Source organism: Lynx canadensis, chromosome E1, assembly GCF_007474595.2.
Source record: "Lynx canadensis isolate LIC74 chromosome E1, mLynCan4.pri.v2, whole genome shotgun sequence".
Lineage (NCBI taxonomy): Eukaryota > Metazoa > Chordata > Mammalia > Carnivora > Felidae > Lynx > Lynx canadensis.
Genome location: NC_044316.2, coordinates 6,502,588 through 6,519,547, shown reverse-complemented (window position 1 = coordinate 6,519,547; position 16,960 = coordinate 6,502,588). Strand labels below are relative to the sequence as shown.

The 16,960-nt window shown below is 43.3% G+C and overlaps 1 protein-coding gene across 1 annotated transcript in view; it reads right to left on the bottom strand.

Annotated features, from left to right (window-relative positions):
- MYOCD (myocardin) overlaps window positions 1–16,960 on the bottom strand; it is a 109,881-nt gene that overhangs the window by 59,171 nt on the left and 33,750 nt on the right. Inside the window, exon 2 of the mRNA XM_030296579.1 lies at window positions 6,251–6,316. Within this exon, the coding sequence (XP_030152439.1) occupies window positions 6,251–6,316 (66 nt within the window). The remainder of the gene's footprint in view (window positions 1–6,250; window positions 6,317–16,960) is intronic.

Here is a 16,960-nt window from a genome sequence, read left to right as displayed (position 1 = left end):
ACAAGTTTAGGGTTCTTTGGGCGCGGGGGGTGGTGGTGGAGACGAAACAATTTGAAACACAGGATCCATGGCAGCGTGGAGAATCACTAAAGTCGTTTTGGGTGACCGAAAATTTGGGAGCTACCCTTCCGGGTTCCATCCTTGCTTAGTCTCCTCAAACACGTCTGGGAGTCTTCCTGCACCGTCTCCCACCTGTAAAACGGGCTTAGAAATGCTTCTGTTTGCCTCACTTTTAAAGACAAAGCGCATCGTGAGTGGCTGTCTTCCCGAGATACGTGCTCTGCGTAAGCGATCATGCTTTGGAAAGGACATTCCCTCTTTAGATTGGCAATGCGCTGCCCATTCGGTATCAAAGGACAGTCTCAGGAGTCTGAAAATGTAGCTTCGTTACATTTAAGACCTGGCCACACGCTTGAGGCAGACGAATGCAACATGCGTGAATACTTTGGGGATTTCTCAGAAGACGACTGTGAAGACAAATTCAAAGGACGCCTGTCATCACCGGCTTACTGGTTGCCGAGGAACAAGGAACCAGGAAAATGGGAGGGGAAAGAAAACATTTAGGGTTGTTGACCACCGCCCCCCCACCACCCCGTATGGGCTTGCCAGGAAAATCCACAGTGCCTTCTCCTGACTCTGAATTTGACATGTTAGAAAGGAGAGAAGAGGCAGACAGATTAAAACCCTCGTGCCGTGTTCTGCTGAAACAGCCAACAGTGTGTGCTGGGGTGACGTAGGGAGAAGCCAAGTCAGAAGGATGCACTGAGAAGAGGAAGACACACTTTGCCCAGGCAACTTCTCAGAACTACCAAGAAGCTGCATGTGGTGTGGGTACAGGAGTTGCCCCAGTCATTCTCGCTGCTCTGCAGGAAAGGCACCACAGAACTCAGGGATTTACCAGGGCTTTGCGGTTAGTATGAGGCTGCTGTGGCTGGAATTTAGTCTGCAAAACAAATAAAGGCAGCACCGTTCATAGACAGCTCATCGTATCTTGAAATCCATTTACAACGATCAGGCCACGGACCCAAGCTGCCCAGACATCTCATCCTGGCCGGCGGTGGCTCTCTCCGACTTTCCGTGGAGATGCCGCGGCCACTCGGGGCCACCCGTGTATGCGGTTCTCTTCAGCTCTGTATTCCGGGAGAATGGGCTACTTGTTCGCTCCTCTCCCGCCTGGGTTCTTACAGATCAGCCCCACTTTACTAGCGGAGGGAGAGGGAAGGAGAAAGTAGTTCTTTCCTTCCGTCCTCGAAGATATTCAGTCCCACGCAGTGGTGCATGGTCGTCCGATATCGCTACTCTAAACAACCAAGCAGGGGTGATCTGGGGCCCCTTCCAGACAGTAAGCATCTGAAACAGAACCCACGTCTGAGTCCTCTGTGTTCCACAGGGCCCTCCTCACAGCAGATGGTCAAAATACTACCGAGCTGCCGTGATCATTCATCACACCTACTCCACAGAGCTCATCACCCTTCTGCACGGAGGCTTCCCAAGTGGTTGGAATAAGGTGGTGTTAAGACTCCACCCAGGAGAGTGATGCCCCAGGAAAAGAATGGTGATGGAGAAAATCTGCAGGAGAAATGGTGAACAGATCCAAGCCCCACAGGTCCACAGGGGAGGAGGTTGGCTCTGTCGTAAAGCTGTGAGAAAATAGAGAAGGTAGATGTCTTTTGCAGGCTTGACCCCCCAAAGGGTGGGGCATCGAGGTGCTCCCTTTGAATCCTGGTTGGTGGTGCGGCACCTGGGTGGCTCAGTCAGTTGGGTGTCTGACTTTGGCTTAGGTCATGATCTCGTGGTTCGTGGGGTGGAGCTCCCCCCCCCCCCACCCGTCAGGCTCTGTGCTGATTAACTCAGAGCCTGGAGTCTCCCTCTCTCTCTCTGTCCCTCCCCTGCTAGTGCTGTCTCTGTCTGTCTGTCTGTCTCTCTCTCAAAATTAAAGAAACATTAAAAGAAAAAAAATTGAATCCTGGTTGGTGGTGGCAAAGGAGACAACTTGAAATCTCCATTTGGAGAGGTGGGATTTTGGAGAGGGTATTTCACAGAGATTTTACGACTATTTTGAAAACGTGAATTCTACAATGGCATTTTAAATGTGAAAGCAATCTTAGAATCTGGCCTGCGCCCATGCTCCCTGGTCTGAGAGCCTCTTCCCACTGCTGAGAGTTGTCCTAGCAGTTCCGTGCTGGCCTCGGAATTCTGCCCTTGTTGACTAAATTCAAGGAACAATGGCTTTCCGTTCATTCAAAGCATCTGAAGGGGGAAAATCCCCAGACCCATAATGGACAAAAGGAATAAGTAGGGCGCCTGGGTGGCGCAGTCGGTTACGCGTCCGACTTCAGCCAGGTCACGATCTCGCGGTCCGTGAGTTCGAGCCCCGCGTCGGGCTCTGGGCTGATGGCTCGGAGCCTGGAGCCTGTTTCCGATTCTGTGTCTCCCTCTCTCTCTGCCCCTCCCCAATTCATGCTCTGTCTCTCTCTGTCCCAAAAAAAAAAAAAAAAAAAAAAAAAGTTGAAAGGAAAAAAAAATTAAAAAAAAAAAAGGAATAAGTAAATGCTTAAGAGAAGTGATTCAGGGGGGTTATATAAAGAGAATGTGTCCCTGGGTGCTGGAGACTGTTTCTCAACAACAAAACCTGCAGGATACATGCCCAAGAAGAAGGAAGGAGTTAAATTCAATTCATTTGGACCAGTTTCACTAGTCAACGGAAAGTTACACGCGGCTCAGTTCATCGGAGTCAGTAGGGGGAGAAACCTTAGAATTTCATCAGCAACGTCATGTGCAGCTGAAGCGAGATCTGCCACGGGGCGAATGCGGTGAAATTTGTCCTTCACTCTTGGCCATGGTGAGGCGTAGGTGATGATGTAAAACCTGACGCCATTTTGTGAGAACCATTGGGTTTCCCTTGGCATGTTCACACACACGTATTTTTAATTTTCCCACATCCCGACTGAATCTTTTGGCCACAAAATGCTTGATGAGAGGAGCGTAAGTAGGTGCTTTTAAAGTTCAAGCAATTCCTGGGGCGCCTGGGTGGCGCAGTCGGTTAAGCGTCCGACTTCAGCCAGGTCACGATCTCACGGTCCGTGAGTTCGAGCCCCGCGTCAGGCTCTGGGCTGATGGCTCAGAGCCTGGAGCCTGTTTCCGATTCTGTGTCTCCCTCTCTCTCTGCCCCTCCCCCGTTCGTGCTCTGTCTCTCTCTGTCCCCCCCAAAAAAATAAATAAAAAAACGTTGAAAAAAAAATTAAAAAAAAAATAAAGTTCAAGCAATTCCTTTTGAATATTTGAAGAAAGAGCTCTACGCAGGGACCAGGATGTATAGGTTCTGCCCTCAGTTCTGTCACCATAGGAGTGGCATTGAGATTTAATCTAATATAAAACTTAAGACAAGGATAGCAGGTGTTTCTGTCGACCAGTTAAGAACAGTGACGCTATATAGTAATGATGTAGGGACAGTGAATAGTTTGCTTGGCCATCAGCCTTCAATGTAGGTGATTTATGACAAGTTTTAAAACTTGGTGGGGGGGGGAGGAGGATTGCAGTTATTTCAAATGTTATGGATACAGTGAGATTATATCAAATAATTATGTAAAAAACTCCACCCTGAATTCTACGTCTGTGAGTTTCCTACCACCAATCCCCCTAGAATTTTGAGTCTGTTCAAGGGACTGTCTTGCTCATCGTTGTCCCTACAGGGCCCAGCACACTACCCTGCACAAAGTCTGGTTCACAACAACATTTGTTGAATTTGATTGAATCGATGGGACCCTGAGACCGTCGCCTCTTCTTTGCTTCCTGGGATCAGTTGCCTTTACACACGAACCGTTAGGTGCCAGAGAAAACACACGCTGCTCTGTGCTGCATTTCGGTGGCATGTTTCATCTCTGACTGGATTGACAAGGCTAACCATCTCCGTCCCCAACCTCTCAGCAAGTGAAAGATATGTCTTGGGTCTAACTTCCTGAGAAGAGCTTAGTCGAGGTCTGTCCGGGTTGGGTGGGGCTGGCCGTGTGCACCTGTTGTGGGTTTGACATTTTTTCCACGGCAGAATCTATACCCTTAGGAAGCCTAGTTGAGGGGAGGCGGCTGATGACCATGGAAACCGGATGACATTTAATTAACCTTTATCATTTTGCTGAATGAGAAACAAAAAAAAAAATCACTTTGTTCTCATAGGACTTTCTCCCAGTAATTATCTTAATGGTTCAATGGACTAAGGATGCAAAATTTCTGTCGGGCGGTATTTCCTTAATACGCACATAATTTGGTTCTGGAAATCCTTGAGAACAAAATATCATATCGCCATTGAACCCTACTCCATCCACAAAGGGACACTAAATTTACAAAACATACATAGAGGTATTATTTTAAATTGCATCATAGGGTTCATTTCTACCTTTCCTAGGTGTTTTTTTTTCTTACGGATTTCCAAAGATTTAATCCCATAAACGTCAAAAAAAAAAAAAAAGATGGGGTACCTGGGTGGCTCAGTCGGTTAAGCATCCGACTTCGGCTCAGGTCATGATCTCAGAGTTTGTGAGTTCGAGCCTGTGTCAGGCTCTGTGCTGACAGCTCAGAGACTGGAGTCTGCTTCGGATTCTGTCTCTCCCTCTCTCTCTCTCTCTCTGCCCATTCCCTGCTCACACACACTCTCTCTCTCTCTCAAAAATAAATAAGCATTTAAAAAATTAAAAAAAAAAAAGAAAGAAAGGGGGAAATGAATTTATTCTTATCCAAATGCCAGTTGCAAGGCTCAGGCTCAGAGTATTTAAGCACATGACTCAAGCTTTAGATAAATAAGGTGTGAGCAGCTTAAGCAGACTGAAATGTACTGGGTCTCTCTACCCCACGTGCCTTTCCAGAATCAAAGAAAAGAAACACCGGTGAGGGAATAGATTATTTTCATACTACCCAACTGGACGTGTTCCTCGTATATCTGAGGGCATGCGTACAGATCGAGGCCCGCCGAGAGAGGATCCTGGCGGACCTACGCTCGTCCACAACCCACTCTTAGTGAATAACTCTTCCAGGTGAAGCATAACCACGTCAGATCCTACACATTTGTAACAGGATTCCCCAAAACACTGGTCTGATCAGCTTTGAGTGAAAATGTAGTGATCTGCCCGGAAGTCTGCAGACTTTTGCGCTTTCCCGAGTTTTTAGTGCTTGTCTTTAGTGGGCTCAGATGAAAGAGGCCAGTCAGATGTGGCCCCTCTGGGTTCTCAACTCGGTTGTACATCTTGTGTGAGCGGGCTTTAAATTGCAGGGTGAGCTGTTTCTTTTGTGCTCATTAGCAAACCTCTAAAAAAAAAAAAAAAGGTGTTCTCCTGGAAGGTCACCTGTGGTTTACTGTCGGTAGGGGTGAGCCATTAACAAAGAGCTATTTTTGAATTACAAAGGAAAAGGCTTGAAAAATTCTCAGTTCTCATCTGGCTCAGAGGCACAGACTATACTTAAACTTTCAGACCTTGGGTCATAGGGCTCTGTATTACGACCCGCAGGACATTGTATCCAGGCCAAACTGGCTGCTTGTGAGAGGCTGAACTCTGAAGTCGTAGTCATGACGAGTCTGGATTTCTGCGGGAGTCATTATGGGTTTTGATTTTTAACTTTTGTTGGGGAGGAAAGTTACAAAGCATGACCTAAAGGGGCTTGAACTGGGACTTCATTCATTCAGGGAGGTCTTCTGTCTCTTTATAGATAATCAAGAGTGGGCTTTAATTGCTTACTTGGTGGGAAAATTTAAATCTATCTACTAAAAAAGATAATGACAATCCTCCTTCTTTGACCCAATTTACGGCCAGTAATTCAATATTATACTATTTATGCTAGAGTGTCATTACTTCTCAGCCTTCCTTGATGGTATTCAATTAATTGCGGACTCAGGTACCCCAAATAGAACTGAGGTGAGAAGAGGGATAAGTGATGGATGCCTCTGGAAAGAGTGGTGATTTACATCCTATTCTAAAAGGAAGAGAAGGGTGAAGGGGGCCCACAGGGAATTGCACTTACTCTTAAACCCATCAACTGGAATTTTAGGTACAACCTATAGCATTAAAGGGAAGCCCTTGTAGGTGAGTAGCATCTGGGGCAAAGCATCCAAGGTCTGGAGTTTCTGCAGACATAGCATCTATGAGGATCTGGGGAGACCCATGTGTTGGCTTAGGTTCAAGGACCTCTGAGGTGCTTTCCAGCTCCCAAATTGTACGTCCCCATAGTAACAGGTCAGCGAACAAGAGACAGGGCTACTCACGTGGTGTTATGCCTTGGTTAGCAAGTCGTTCCTGGGTCCTTCTCTGTTGAAGTCGTAACTGCAAAACTTAGAAAACAAAGTGTTCGTTTGTAAGTTGGGTCGCGTGTGATTACAGTCATTTATATTCACATCATAATTTTTGCCCAGCTCTTCTCATTTCATTTTTAGACCAGTCTCGAACGTTTGCGTCAACTACGTTTGCGTTTCTGTGGCAGACGTGGAGAAAGAAAAAACTGAGAGATGCCAAGCGGGTTGCAGGGATTTGCAGGAAGTCTGTGACAAGCTAGGGCTGGAACGCCCGTGCCCTCTTTGAAGTGAATGTTGTTCTCACAGCCCTAGGCTCACTCTCTCCTCTTTATTAGCCACTTGGGGGGATAAACACCACCCAGTTCTGCTGGGAATTTGCCTGTGCTTTCGAAAGGGAGCCAGCGTGAAGAAAGCGGAGGCCTTGGGGTCTCACATGGGTTCAAATCTCATCTCTAGTGCCTTCAAAAGGCAGGTAATCCTGGGCAAGCTGCTTACCCTTTCTGATACTCACTTTCCTCATCTGTAAATGGGAACGATGTGTTCCCGAAGGTGTTGCTATAAAGTCCGATAAACAATAAACGCAAGTTGCTTAGCCGAGTGCTTGGCACACAATAGTTCATCAATAAACAGTGGTATTATGTGCATCTGGGATCCATTTGGAATTTCAAAGATAGGCTATTAGAGTCATGCTTTGCTTAGAAGAAATAAAACACTGTAAACTGTCCAAACTTTGTATTATAAACATTTATGTTGCTATTCATAGCGCAAATAGATTATATATATCATACACAATATACATGTAAATAGTAAAAAAAAAAAAAAAAAAAAAAAAGACTATATGTAAAATTGTGAGTGTAGCATTTGTGATTGTCTCCTCCGCCCTCCCCCCTCTCCCCCTGAAAAATTCTACCTTTGGACACTTGGCCTCTCCCTCATGGAGAGTCCATTTTCTCAGGGAGACTCTAAGTTTACCATCTTGGCTCCTGGGTTTGAGTGGCTCAGAATAAGGACAGAAAGAGCAAAAGTTTGTAAAAAAGAGGGACTGGTCTAATCAACATGTAATGAAAAGAGAGAAGGAGAGAACTGCTTTGAGGAAGAGAAAATGAGAATGGAGACAAGAGCAAAAACAGGAAGGCTATGTGGACTGACTTTCAAGTTTATTTAGTATCTCAGAGTGAGGCTTCAGAGAAAATGTAGTCACAAGATCTCCTGAATGTCAGCGTAATGGGGAAAGATGATTTTTTAAAGTGCTGTCATGGTTTTGAATTGGATCATCAACCTTCTTCTTCGAGAGATCGATGCTGTTGAATTAGTTTTAATTACTTTCAGTTGCTAGACTGTGTTTCATTGAATAGCCTCATCTGACTCGGAGTTGGACTGGACAATAAAGAAGACAAAATTATGTTACTTTGCAGGTAAATGAAAACGATAGGAGACTTTGTTATTTAAGCCCTCCTTCGGAACAACCCTCCCACCAATAAAAACTGTAAGCTCTGAACAAAATATGAGAAATAACCACCTGGGGATTCTGAATAGGAAACAAAATCATATAGGGTATAGAGGGAAGTTGAAACTTGGAGAGGTGACTTCCATGGGGGTGAGCTTCCTATTTGGGGGACAACTGAGAGTGACCTGGAGTCATGAAGTAGCAGGTCAAAAGCAACTAAAACTCTAACAGAAAACCCACTCATCTTTCTGGCCCAAGGACTCAGGGAAAGGAAAGCAGACAACCATGGCTGACCACCATAGATTGAGGAAGACACCATGTACGGGAGAGAGCTGGAAAAGGGAGGGATCCCCTGACTATGTGTATGGACCCTCACAAGTTTCAATCTGGTCCTTTAATGAAGTTTCCATGGGGCAGACTCAAAGCAGCACGGCAAAGGTTTAAAATCAAAGTGAAACTTGAACCTCTGTGCACATAGGCAAAAAAGGACTTAACGTTTGAATATTCAGGGTTAATTTTGTGCTCAAACCAAACAGAAAGAAATCACCAGTCTCCAGAGGATTGTGAAAGAACTCAAGGGTTTATGTAATACAAGACAGAACGTCCAGAATACAATCCAAAATTACTTTACACACAAGGAACCAGGAAAATGTGACTCATTTTAAATAGAAAAGACCATTAGCTGATGCTAGCCTTGAGACGACCCACATGTTGGAATTATCCTACAAGTACTTTAAAGTAGTTATTTTCAACTATGTTCAATGAAGTAAAAGAAAACATGCTTGAAATGAATGGAATGACAGGATATCTCAGCAGCAAAATAGCCACATAAAAAGAAACCAAATAAAAATTAAAACGTAATGGTAGGATATCTATACTCTAAATAATAATAATAGTAAATGCTAATAAGTATAAATATACTCTAATAATAATAAATCCATGGATGACCTAATTAATAAAAGAATAATTATCAGAGGAATGAATCAGCAAACTTGAAAATAGACCAAACTTATGAAGAGAGAGAAAAATGATGGGAAAAAAATGGACATACAGATAGCCCCACGGATCTGTGCAACAATATCAAAAAATCTAACATCAGTTAATTAGAGTCCCAGAAAGAGTGCAGAGAAATAACTAATAGCCCAAACATCCCAAATTTCATGAAAGACATAAATTCACAGATTCCAAAAAAGTCAACAAACCCCACACCAGCCATATTCACAGAAAACCACACTTAGACACATCACAATCCAATGGCTGAAAACCTAAGAAAGAGGAAATCTTAAAAGTATCTAGGGAAAACCAACACATTATATAAAGGGAAACACCGATTCTCATCAGAAACTATGGAAGCCAGAAGATAAAACAAAAACAAAATGCAAAACAGAAAACAAATGTCAACTCCAAAGAGAAAATGTCCTCTAGAAATGAAGGTAAAATAAAGATGTGTTCAGGTAAAGGGAAAGGTCATTTGTTACCAGCAGATTTTGCTACAAGAAATGCTTAAGGAGGGGCGCCTGGATGGCTCAGTTGGTTAAGTGTCTTACTTTGGCTCAGGTCATGATCTCATGGTTGGTTTCATGTGTTCAAGCCCCATTTTGGTCTCTGTGCTGACAGCTTGGAGCCTGAAGCCTGCTTCAGATTCTGTGTCTCCCTCTCTATGCCCCTGCCCTGCTAGTGTGCTCGCTCTCTCTCTCTCTCTCTCAAAAAAAAAAAAAAAAAAAAAGAGTAAATAAACATTTAAAAAAAGAAAAAAGAGGGGCACCTGGGTGGCTCAGTAGGTTAAGCGTCCAACTTTGGCTCAGGTCATGATCTCACAGTTTGTGAGTTAGATCCCTGCATTGGGATCGTGGTTTGTGAGTTCGACCCTGCATCAGGCTCTGTGCTGACAGCTCAGAGCCTGAAGCCTGCTTCAGATTCTGGGTCTCTTCTTCTCTCTGCCCTTCCCATGCTCATGCTGTCTCTCAATAATAATAAATGTTAAAAAAATTAAAAAAAAAGAAAGCCAGACAGGTTAGGGGTGCCTGGGTGGCTCAGTGGGTCAAACATCTGACTCCTGATTTTGGCTCATGTCTTGATCTCATGGTTAGTGGGATTGAGCCCCACGTTGGGCTCTGCGCTGGCAGCATAGAGCCTGCTTGGGATTCTCTCCTCCCTCTCTCTCTGCCCCTCTCCCACTTGTATGTGCGCTCTCTCTCTCTCAAAATAAATAGACATTTAAAAAAATGATACACAGGCTATATCAATATCAGATAAAAAAAAGACTTCAAGTCAAGGAGTATTATCAGAGATAAAGAAGGGACATTTTATAATCATAAAAGGGACAATTCATGAGAAGACCTAGCCACTATAAATGGATAGGCATCAGGGGCACCTGAGTGGCTCAGTTGGTTAAGTGTCTGACTTTGGCTCAGGTCATGATCTCATGGTTCGTGAGTTCGACCCCGCATCAGGCTCTGTGCAGACAGCTCAGAGCCTGGAGCCTGCTTCAGATTCTGTGTCTCCCTCTCTCTCTCTGCCCCTCCCCAACTCACACTCTGTCTCTCTCTCTCAAAAAACAAAAATAAACATTAAAAAAAATGGATAGGCATCTAATAAAAGCCTCAAATGAAGTAAAAACTGACATTATTAGGGGGCGCCTGGGTGGCGCAGTCGGTTAAGCGTCCGACTTCAGCCAGGTCACGATCTCGCGGTCTAGGAGTTCGAGCCCCGCGTCGGGCTCTGGGCTGATGGCTCAGAGCCTGGAGCCTGTTTCCGATTCTGTGTCTCCCTCTCTCTCTGCCCCTCCCCTGTTCATGCTCTGTCTCTCTCTGTCCCGAAAATAAATAAAAACGTTGAAAACTGACAATATTAGAAGGATAGACAATTTCAAAATCATAGTAGGATATTTTAGGGTCCCCCTCTCAACATTTTATAGAATAGATTTAAAAAAAAATCACTGATGACATTGGGATTTGAACAATTATCAATCATCTTGACTTAATTGGTATAGAGCACGGTGTTCAATAACTTTATTTATTTATTTATTTATTTATTTATTTATTTATTTATTTTGAGAGAGGGACAGAGAGAGAGGGAGAGAGAGATTACAAGCAGGCTCTGCACTGTCAGCGTGGAGTCCGATGCGGGGCTGGAACCCATGAACCGCAAGATCGCGACCTGAGCCAAAACCAACAGTCAGTCGCTTAACCCACTGAGCCACCCAGGTGCCCCTAAATTTAACATTCTTTTAAGGTTCACATGGTACATTCACCAAGGTAGACTAGGCCACAAAACAAGTCTCAATAAACTTTTTTAAAAGATTAAACTTATATAGAGTATGTTCTCCGATCACATTGGAATTACTCAGAAATCAAAAGCAATACGCTACTTAGGAAAATATTTGGCAGTATACTTCTAAGTAATTCATAGATTAAAGAAGAAATCACAAGGGAAATTAGAAACATTTTTTTTTATTTAAAAAAAAATTTTTTTTTAATATTTATTTATTTTTGAGACAGAGAGAGACAGAGCATGAATGGGGGAGGGGCAGAGAGAGAGGGAGACACAGAATCGGAAGCAGGCTCCAGGCTCTGAGCCATCAGCCCAGAGCCTGATGCGGGGCTCGAACTCACGAACCGTGAGATCGTGACCTGAGCTGAAGTCGGACGCTCAACCGACTGAGCCACCCAGGCGCCCCGAAACATTTTTAATTGAATGATGATACCTATACAATATACAATTTATGGGATACAGCTAACACAGTGCTTCAAGGGAAATTTAAGAGTTTTAAGTGCTTAGGTTAGACAAGTAGGAAGATTTAAGATAAATGACCTAAGATACTACCTAATAAGCGAAAAGAACGTTCAAGGTAATTGAAAGGAAGAAAGTATTAGAGCAGCAAAATAGAAATCAGACAAGAACATAGAAAATCAACTAAGCCAAAAGTCGATTCTTTGCAAAGACCAACGAAATTGGAAAAACCCCTAGCTAGATTCATCCGTAAAAAAAGAGAGAAAGAATAAATTTTACCAATATCAGGAAGAAAAAAGATGGGTTATAACTACAGACCTAAAAGGATACTAAAGGATTAAAAAGGAAAATAGAAGAATATCATTAACGATTTTGTGATGGGGCACCTGGGTGGCTTAGTGGGTTGAGCGTCCGACTTCAGCTCGGGTCATTATCTCACAGTTCGTGAGTTCGAGCCCCACATCGGGCTCTGTGCTGACAGCTCGGAGTCTGCTTTGGATCCTCTGTCCCCCCCCCCTCTCTGCCCTTCCCCTGCTCATGGTCTCTCAAAAATCAATAAACATTAAAAAAATTTGGGGGGGTCACCTGGGTGGCTCAGTTGGCTAAGCATCTGACTTGGGCTCAGGTCATGATCTCAAGGGTCCTGAGTTTGAGCCCCACATTGGGATCTGTGCTGACAGTGCAGAGCCTGCTTGGGATTCTCTCTCTCTCCCTCTGTTTCTTTCCCTCCCCTACTTGCACACACTCTCTCAAAATAAATAAACTTAAAAAAAATTCTAAAAAAAGAATTTTTGTGCCAATATATTTGACAACTTAAAAAACATTTTTTAAATGTTTATTCATTTTTTGAGAGACAGAGAGAGACAGAGCACAAGCAGGGGAGGGGCAGAGACAGAGGGAGACACAGAATCCAAAACAGGCTCCAGGCTCTGAGCTGTCAGCACAGAGCCCCACTGGGCTCGAACTCATTGACCATGAGATCGTGACCTGGGCTGAAGTCGGACGCTTAACCGATTGAGCCACCCAGGCGCCCTGACAACTTTTTAAAATGGAACAACTTCTTGAAAGCTACAACTTATCAAAATACAAGAAGAAACATAAATCTGAATAGTGTTGTGTAACTAAATTGCATTGATTATTAAGAACTTATCCCCTTACAAAATCCCAGGCCCAGATGGTTTTACTGGTAAATTTAATCAAGATGTTGTGATCGCAACCAGTTGTTCTCCAAGTTCTCCATCAAATAACTTTCACCTTCTACATATAACATCAGAGTAAAATAGAGTACTCACTTATATTTCAACACCACAGATCTTAATTCAGCAAATGGAAAACGTTGACGGAGATCTTCTGTTGTTAGAATCAGCCATTTTGAAGGCTGTTTGGGTGCTCTAGACATTAAGCTATTTTGACTTAGATTGAGCCGGATGAAGACAGTAGAAATGGAAATGAGAGAAAAGAAATGAAAAAAAAAATTGAACAGAAAGAACTGGAAAAATCTAGCGATGGAAGGGAGGAGATAAATGTGTATTACTATCTCTCAAGGGGCTTGTTAGTCTGGGATGTTTAGATATGCTGTTGGAAATTCAAGAATTCCCTGATGTTACCAGTAACTACGTTTGCACGTATTTATTTTTTCCTGGGGGTGGGTCCATAGCACTTGCCAGGTTCCCAAAGGGGGCCAAGGCATCCAAAATTTAAGCCCCACTAGCCCAGAAATTTGAAAATCTAGGGTTTTGAGAGCATGCATAAATTATGATAGGTTGACAAAGAAGTCTGGAAAATGATTAGTTTCATTTTATACAATCTGAATTTTAGGAGTCCTGGTAAATTTTAAATAATGTGCCTGACAGGCCATTGAAATATGGGGCTGGAGAAAGGCTAAGGAGTCAAGGCTGACTTGGGGTATTATCTTCAAATAAGTAGCCACAAAAACCTTTTTATCAGAATTCCTAAAAAAAGAGGGATACATTACCAGAGGAAAGGAAAGATAAAAAGAAAACAGGAATAGGGGCACCTGGGTAGCTCAGTCGGTTGAGCGTTCGACTCTTGGTTTCTGTTCAGGTCATGATGTCGCGGTTAGTGGGTTCGAGCCCTGTTTCGGGCTCCACAAGGACAGTGCAGAGCCTGATTGGGATTCTCCCTCCCTGTCCCTCTCGTGCTCTCTTTCTCAAAATAAATAAATAAACATTAAAAAGAAGAAGAAAATAGGACTAAAAATTACATCCCAAATCGATAAAGAGTAACGTTAAAGGGAGCCAGTAAAGGGCTTAAATAATTTGGGACACCATTAGTTTTGGGTATCTAATATGGAGAAATCATTGTGCTATTTCCATAACTCATTTCCATACTTCTTGCTTTTTGGTTAATCATTTGCAGATTCCCACATTTACAAGATCAAAGGCATTATTCGTTATGTTCCTCCAATGTGCCAATAACTGTCTGTGTGAGAGGCGTCGCTTGTTGTTGGCATAACGGTGAATGGGACGCATAGTTACACCCCTCCAAGCCATAACTTCCTAGGGGGCGAAATAAACTCAATGTTTTGAGTTTTTCCCGAATACGCAATCTTTTTATTCCTTTTTTTTATTCCTACTTTATTTTGCCTTCTCTGAGCACCAACCTTTTGGGATAACCTTCTTCCCCCAGGGGCCTTGTTAATTTCCTGAAACTGCATGCGATGTGTGCGTCTATGCATATTTTTGTGGAGCGGCCTGTGACTTCTATCAGATTTTAGGACGTCTCTGGGACTTCCAAAAGTTAGGCACCATCAACTCCCATCTAGACTAGATCATCCCGTATTTTTTTTATGGGATGTAAAAAAATTTTTTTTTTTTTTTTTTTTTTTTTTTTTTTTTTTTTTTTTTTACTAGTTAGTAGAGTCTCTTCTTTCGGTGCACCTTACATGCATTACCAGACTAATTTCCCAAAAACTCTATTTTCATAGGATTATTTTGCGCAGTATCTTCAGTGGCTCCTGATTCTGGCATTTCAGATCTTCTCCACCAGCACTATTTCCCACCCAAACTTTCTCCTCCAGCTCAGTCTGTTTCTACCTGAACCCAACACCTACCAAATGCATTTACACACCTTGCCTTTGATTATGAGATCCCCACACATGGAATCGGATGCAGGATTTGAGGCCAGGCTAGGATTTTAATTTACTCCAAAGAGTTGGCAAACTATGTACATCAGCAATTTATTATAGAACGTTCCTTTGTGCGCTGATTTGTAATGTCACCTTTGTCATTTACTCAAGTGCTAATATGAGCTATGATCTGTTTCTAGGTGCTAAATGCTAATTTATATGAATTTATACTTCCTATCCCTCTCTCTTCTTTAGCAGCAAAAGTAGTAAATGTTTTCTGTCTCAAGATGACAGAACAGGTACACACCTGATTCCTATAACAGAATGATTATAAATAACAGAAATGGTAGCTTTAAAAATCTTTATCTGCAGTAGAAAAGACACAGGGGACACCTCAGTGGATTGACAGTGTAAGTAATCTATGGGAGATAAACAGAATACGGGACTGGACTGGAAAAGCACATGGTAAGACACACACATGTCAGTGATGGAAAGTCTTGCCAAGAATCCTCTTTGCCCAGGAACAGGAAGGTGTAGTAGGCTCCCTCTAATAGGGCTGCTAGAAGGGGTACCAAAGGGCAAGGCCAGTCTCCAACATATCCTGTACTTTTCCCCACATTGGCCCTCCCCACATTGGAATTGGTTATGGGATGGGACTGCCAGTCTCCAGGTAGGAGTGGCAAATAAGGCATCTTGGGAGACACAGGAGTGAGCTCCGGATTGCTGGCAATACCCAAGAGGGTCAGTTATCCTTTGCTCCCTGAAATCAGCTACTGGTCATCCTGTGCCTCTCCCCCAATCCCTGATATCAGATCAAAGCACACGTGTCAGCACATATCTCTTCTCTCCAGGCTGTGCTCACCTGTGCATCACATAGTCTAACAGGTCTCTACAAGGGTACAACATGAGGGTGTGATCAACAATCGCCTAACCTGGGAGCAATGTCTCCACCCCAAAAGGAAGACTCTAAACATATAAGAAAAGAACACACACTCCAGGAGACAATGTGAACAAATGAAAACGGGTCGTTCTCAGCAATAGGCAAAAGAATTTTCATTAGTTAAAAATAAAATAGGGGCGCCTGGGTGGCTCAGTCTGTTAAGTCTTGATTTTGACTTAGGTCATGATGTCACGGTTCATGGGATCTAGCCCCGCGTCAGGCTCTGCGCTGAGAGTGTGGAGCCTGCTTGGGATTCTCTCTCTCCCCCTCTCTCCCTGCCTCTCCCCAGCTCATGTGCTCTCTTTTTCTCTCTCTCAAAATAATAAAATAATCACCATCTCACACCCGTTAGGATGGCCACGATAAAAAAAAAAAAAACTACACACACACACACACACACACAAACACACACACACACAGAAAGAGAGAGAGAGAAAATAACAAGTGTTGGCAAGACTGTGGAGAAATTGGAAACATGCGCACTGCTATTAGGAATGTATAATGCTGCAGCCCCTATGGAAAACAGTATGGCCTTTCCTCAGAAAATTAAAAATAGAATTACCATACAATCCAGCAATGGTGCAGCCCCTATGGAAAACAGCATGGCATTTCCTCAGAAAATTAAAAATAGAATTACCATATAATCCAGCAATCCTGCTTCAGAGTATATATCCAAAAGAAGTAAAAACAGCAACTTGAAGAGATAACTTGTACACTCATGTTCATAGCAACATTTTTCATGATAACCAAAAGATGGGAGTAACCCAAGTGTCCATCAACAGATGAGCAGACAAACATTGCGTTGTATACACATACACTAGAGTATTAGTCAGCCTTAAAAAGGGAGGAACTTCTGACACATGCTGAAGCATGGATGAAACTTGAGGACGTTATGCTGAGCCAGTCACCCAAGGACATTAAGCCGGTCACCCAAGGACATTAAGCCGGTCACCCAAGGACATTAAGCCAGTCACCCAAGGACAAATAATGTAGGAGGTACCTAGAGTTGTCAAATCCATAAAGACAGAATGGTGATTTCCAGGGGATGGTGGGGGAGGGCGGGAGGAAGAAATTGGAAATTAGTGTTTAATAGGTGTGGAGTTTTTCAGTTTTGCAAGATAAGAAAGAGTTCTGGAGACAGGTGGTGGTGATGGTGGCATCACAGGCAAATGTTCCAAATGCCGCTGAACTGTGCACTTAAAAACGGCAAAGATAGTAAATTTTGTACTGCATACGTTCTACAATAAAAAAATTAAATCACGAAAATAAACCAAAAATCAAATAAGAATAGAGTTCATTAAGATTAACTCAAATGGGGGCACTCGGGTGGCTCAGTTGGTTAAGCATCTGATCAGGTCAGGATCTCGAGGTTCAAGACATCGAGCCCTGCATTGGGCTCTGCGCTGACAGCATGGAGCCTGCTTGGGATTTTCTCTCTCTCCCTCTCTCTGTCCCTCCCCCATTCTCAAAATAAAT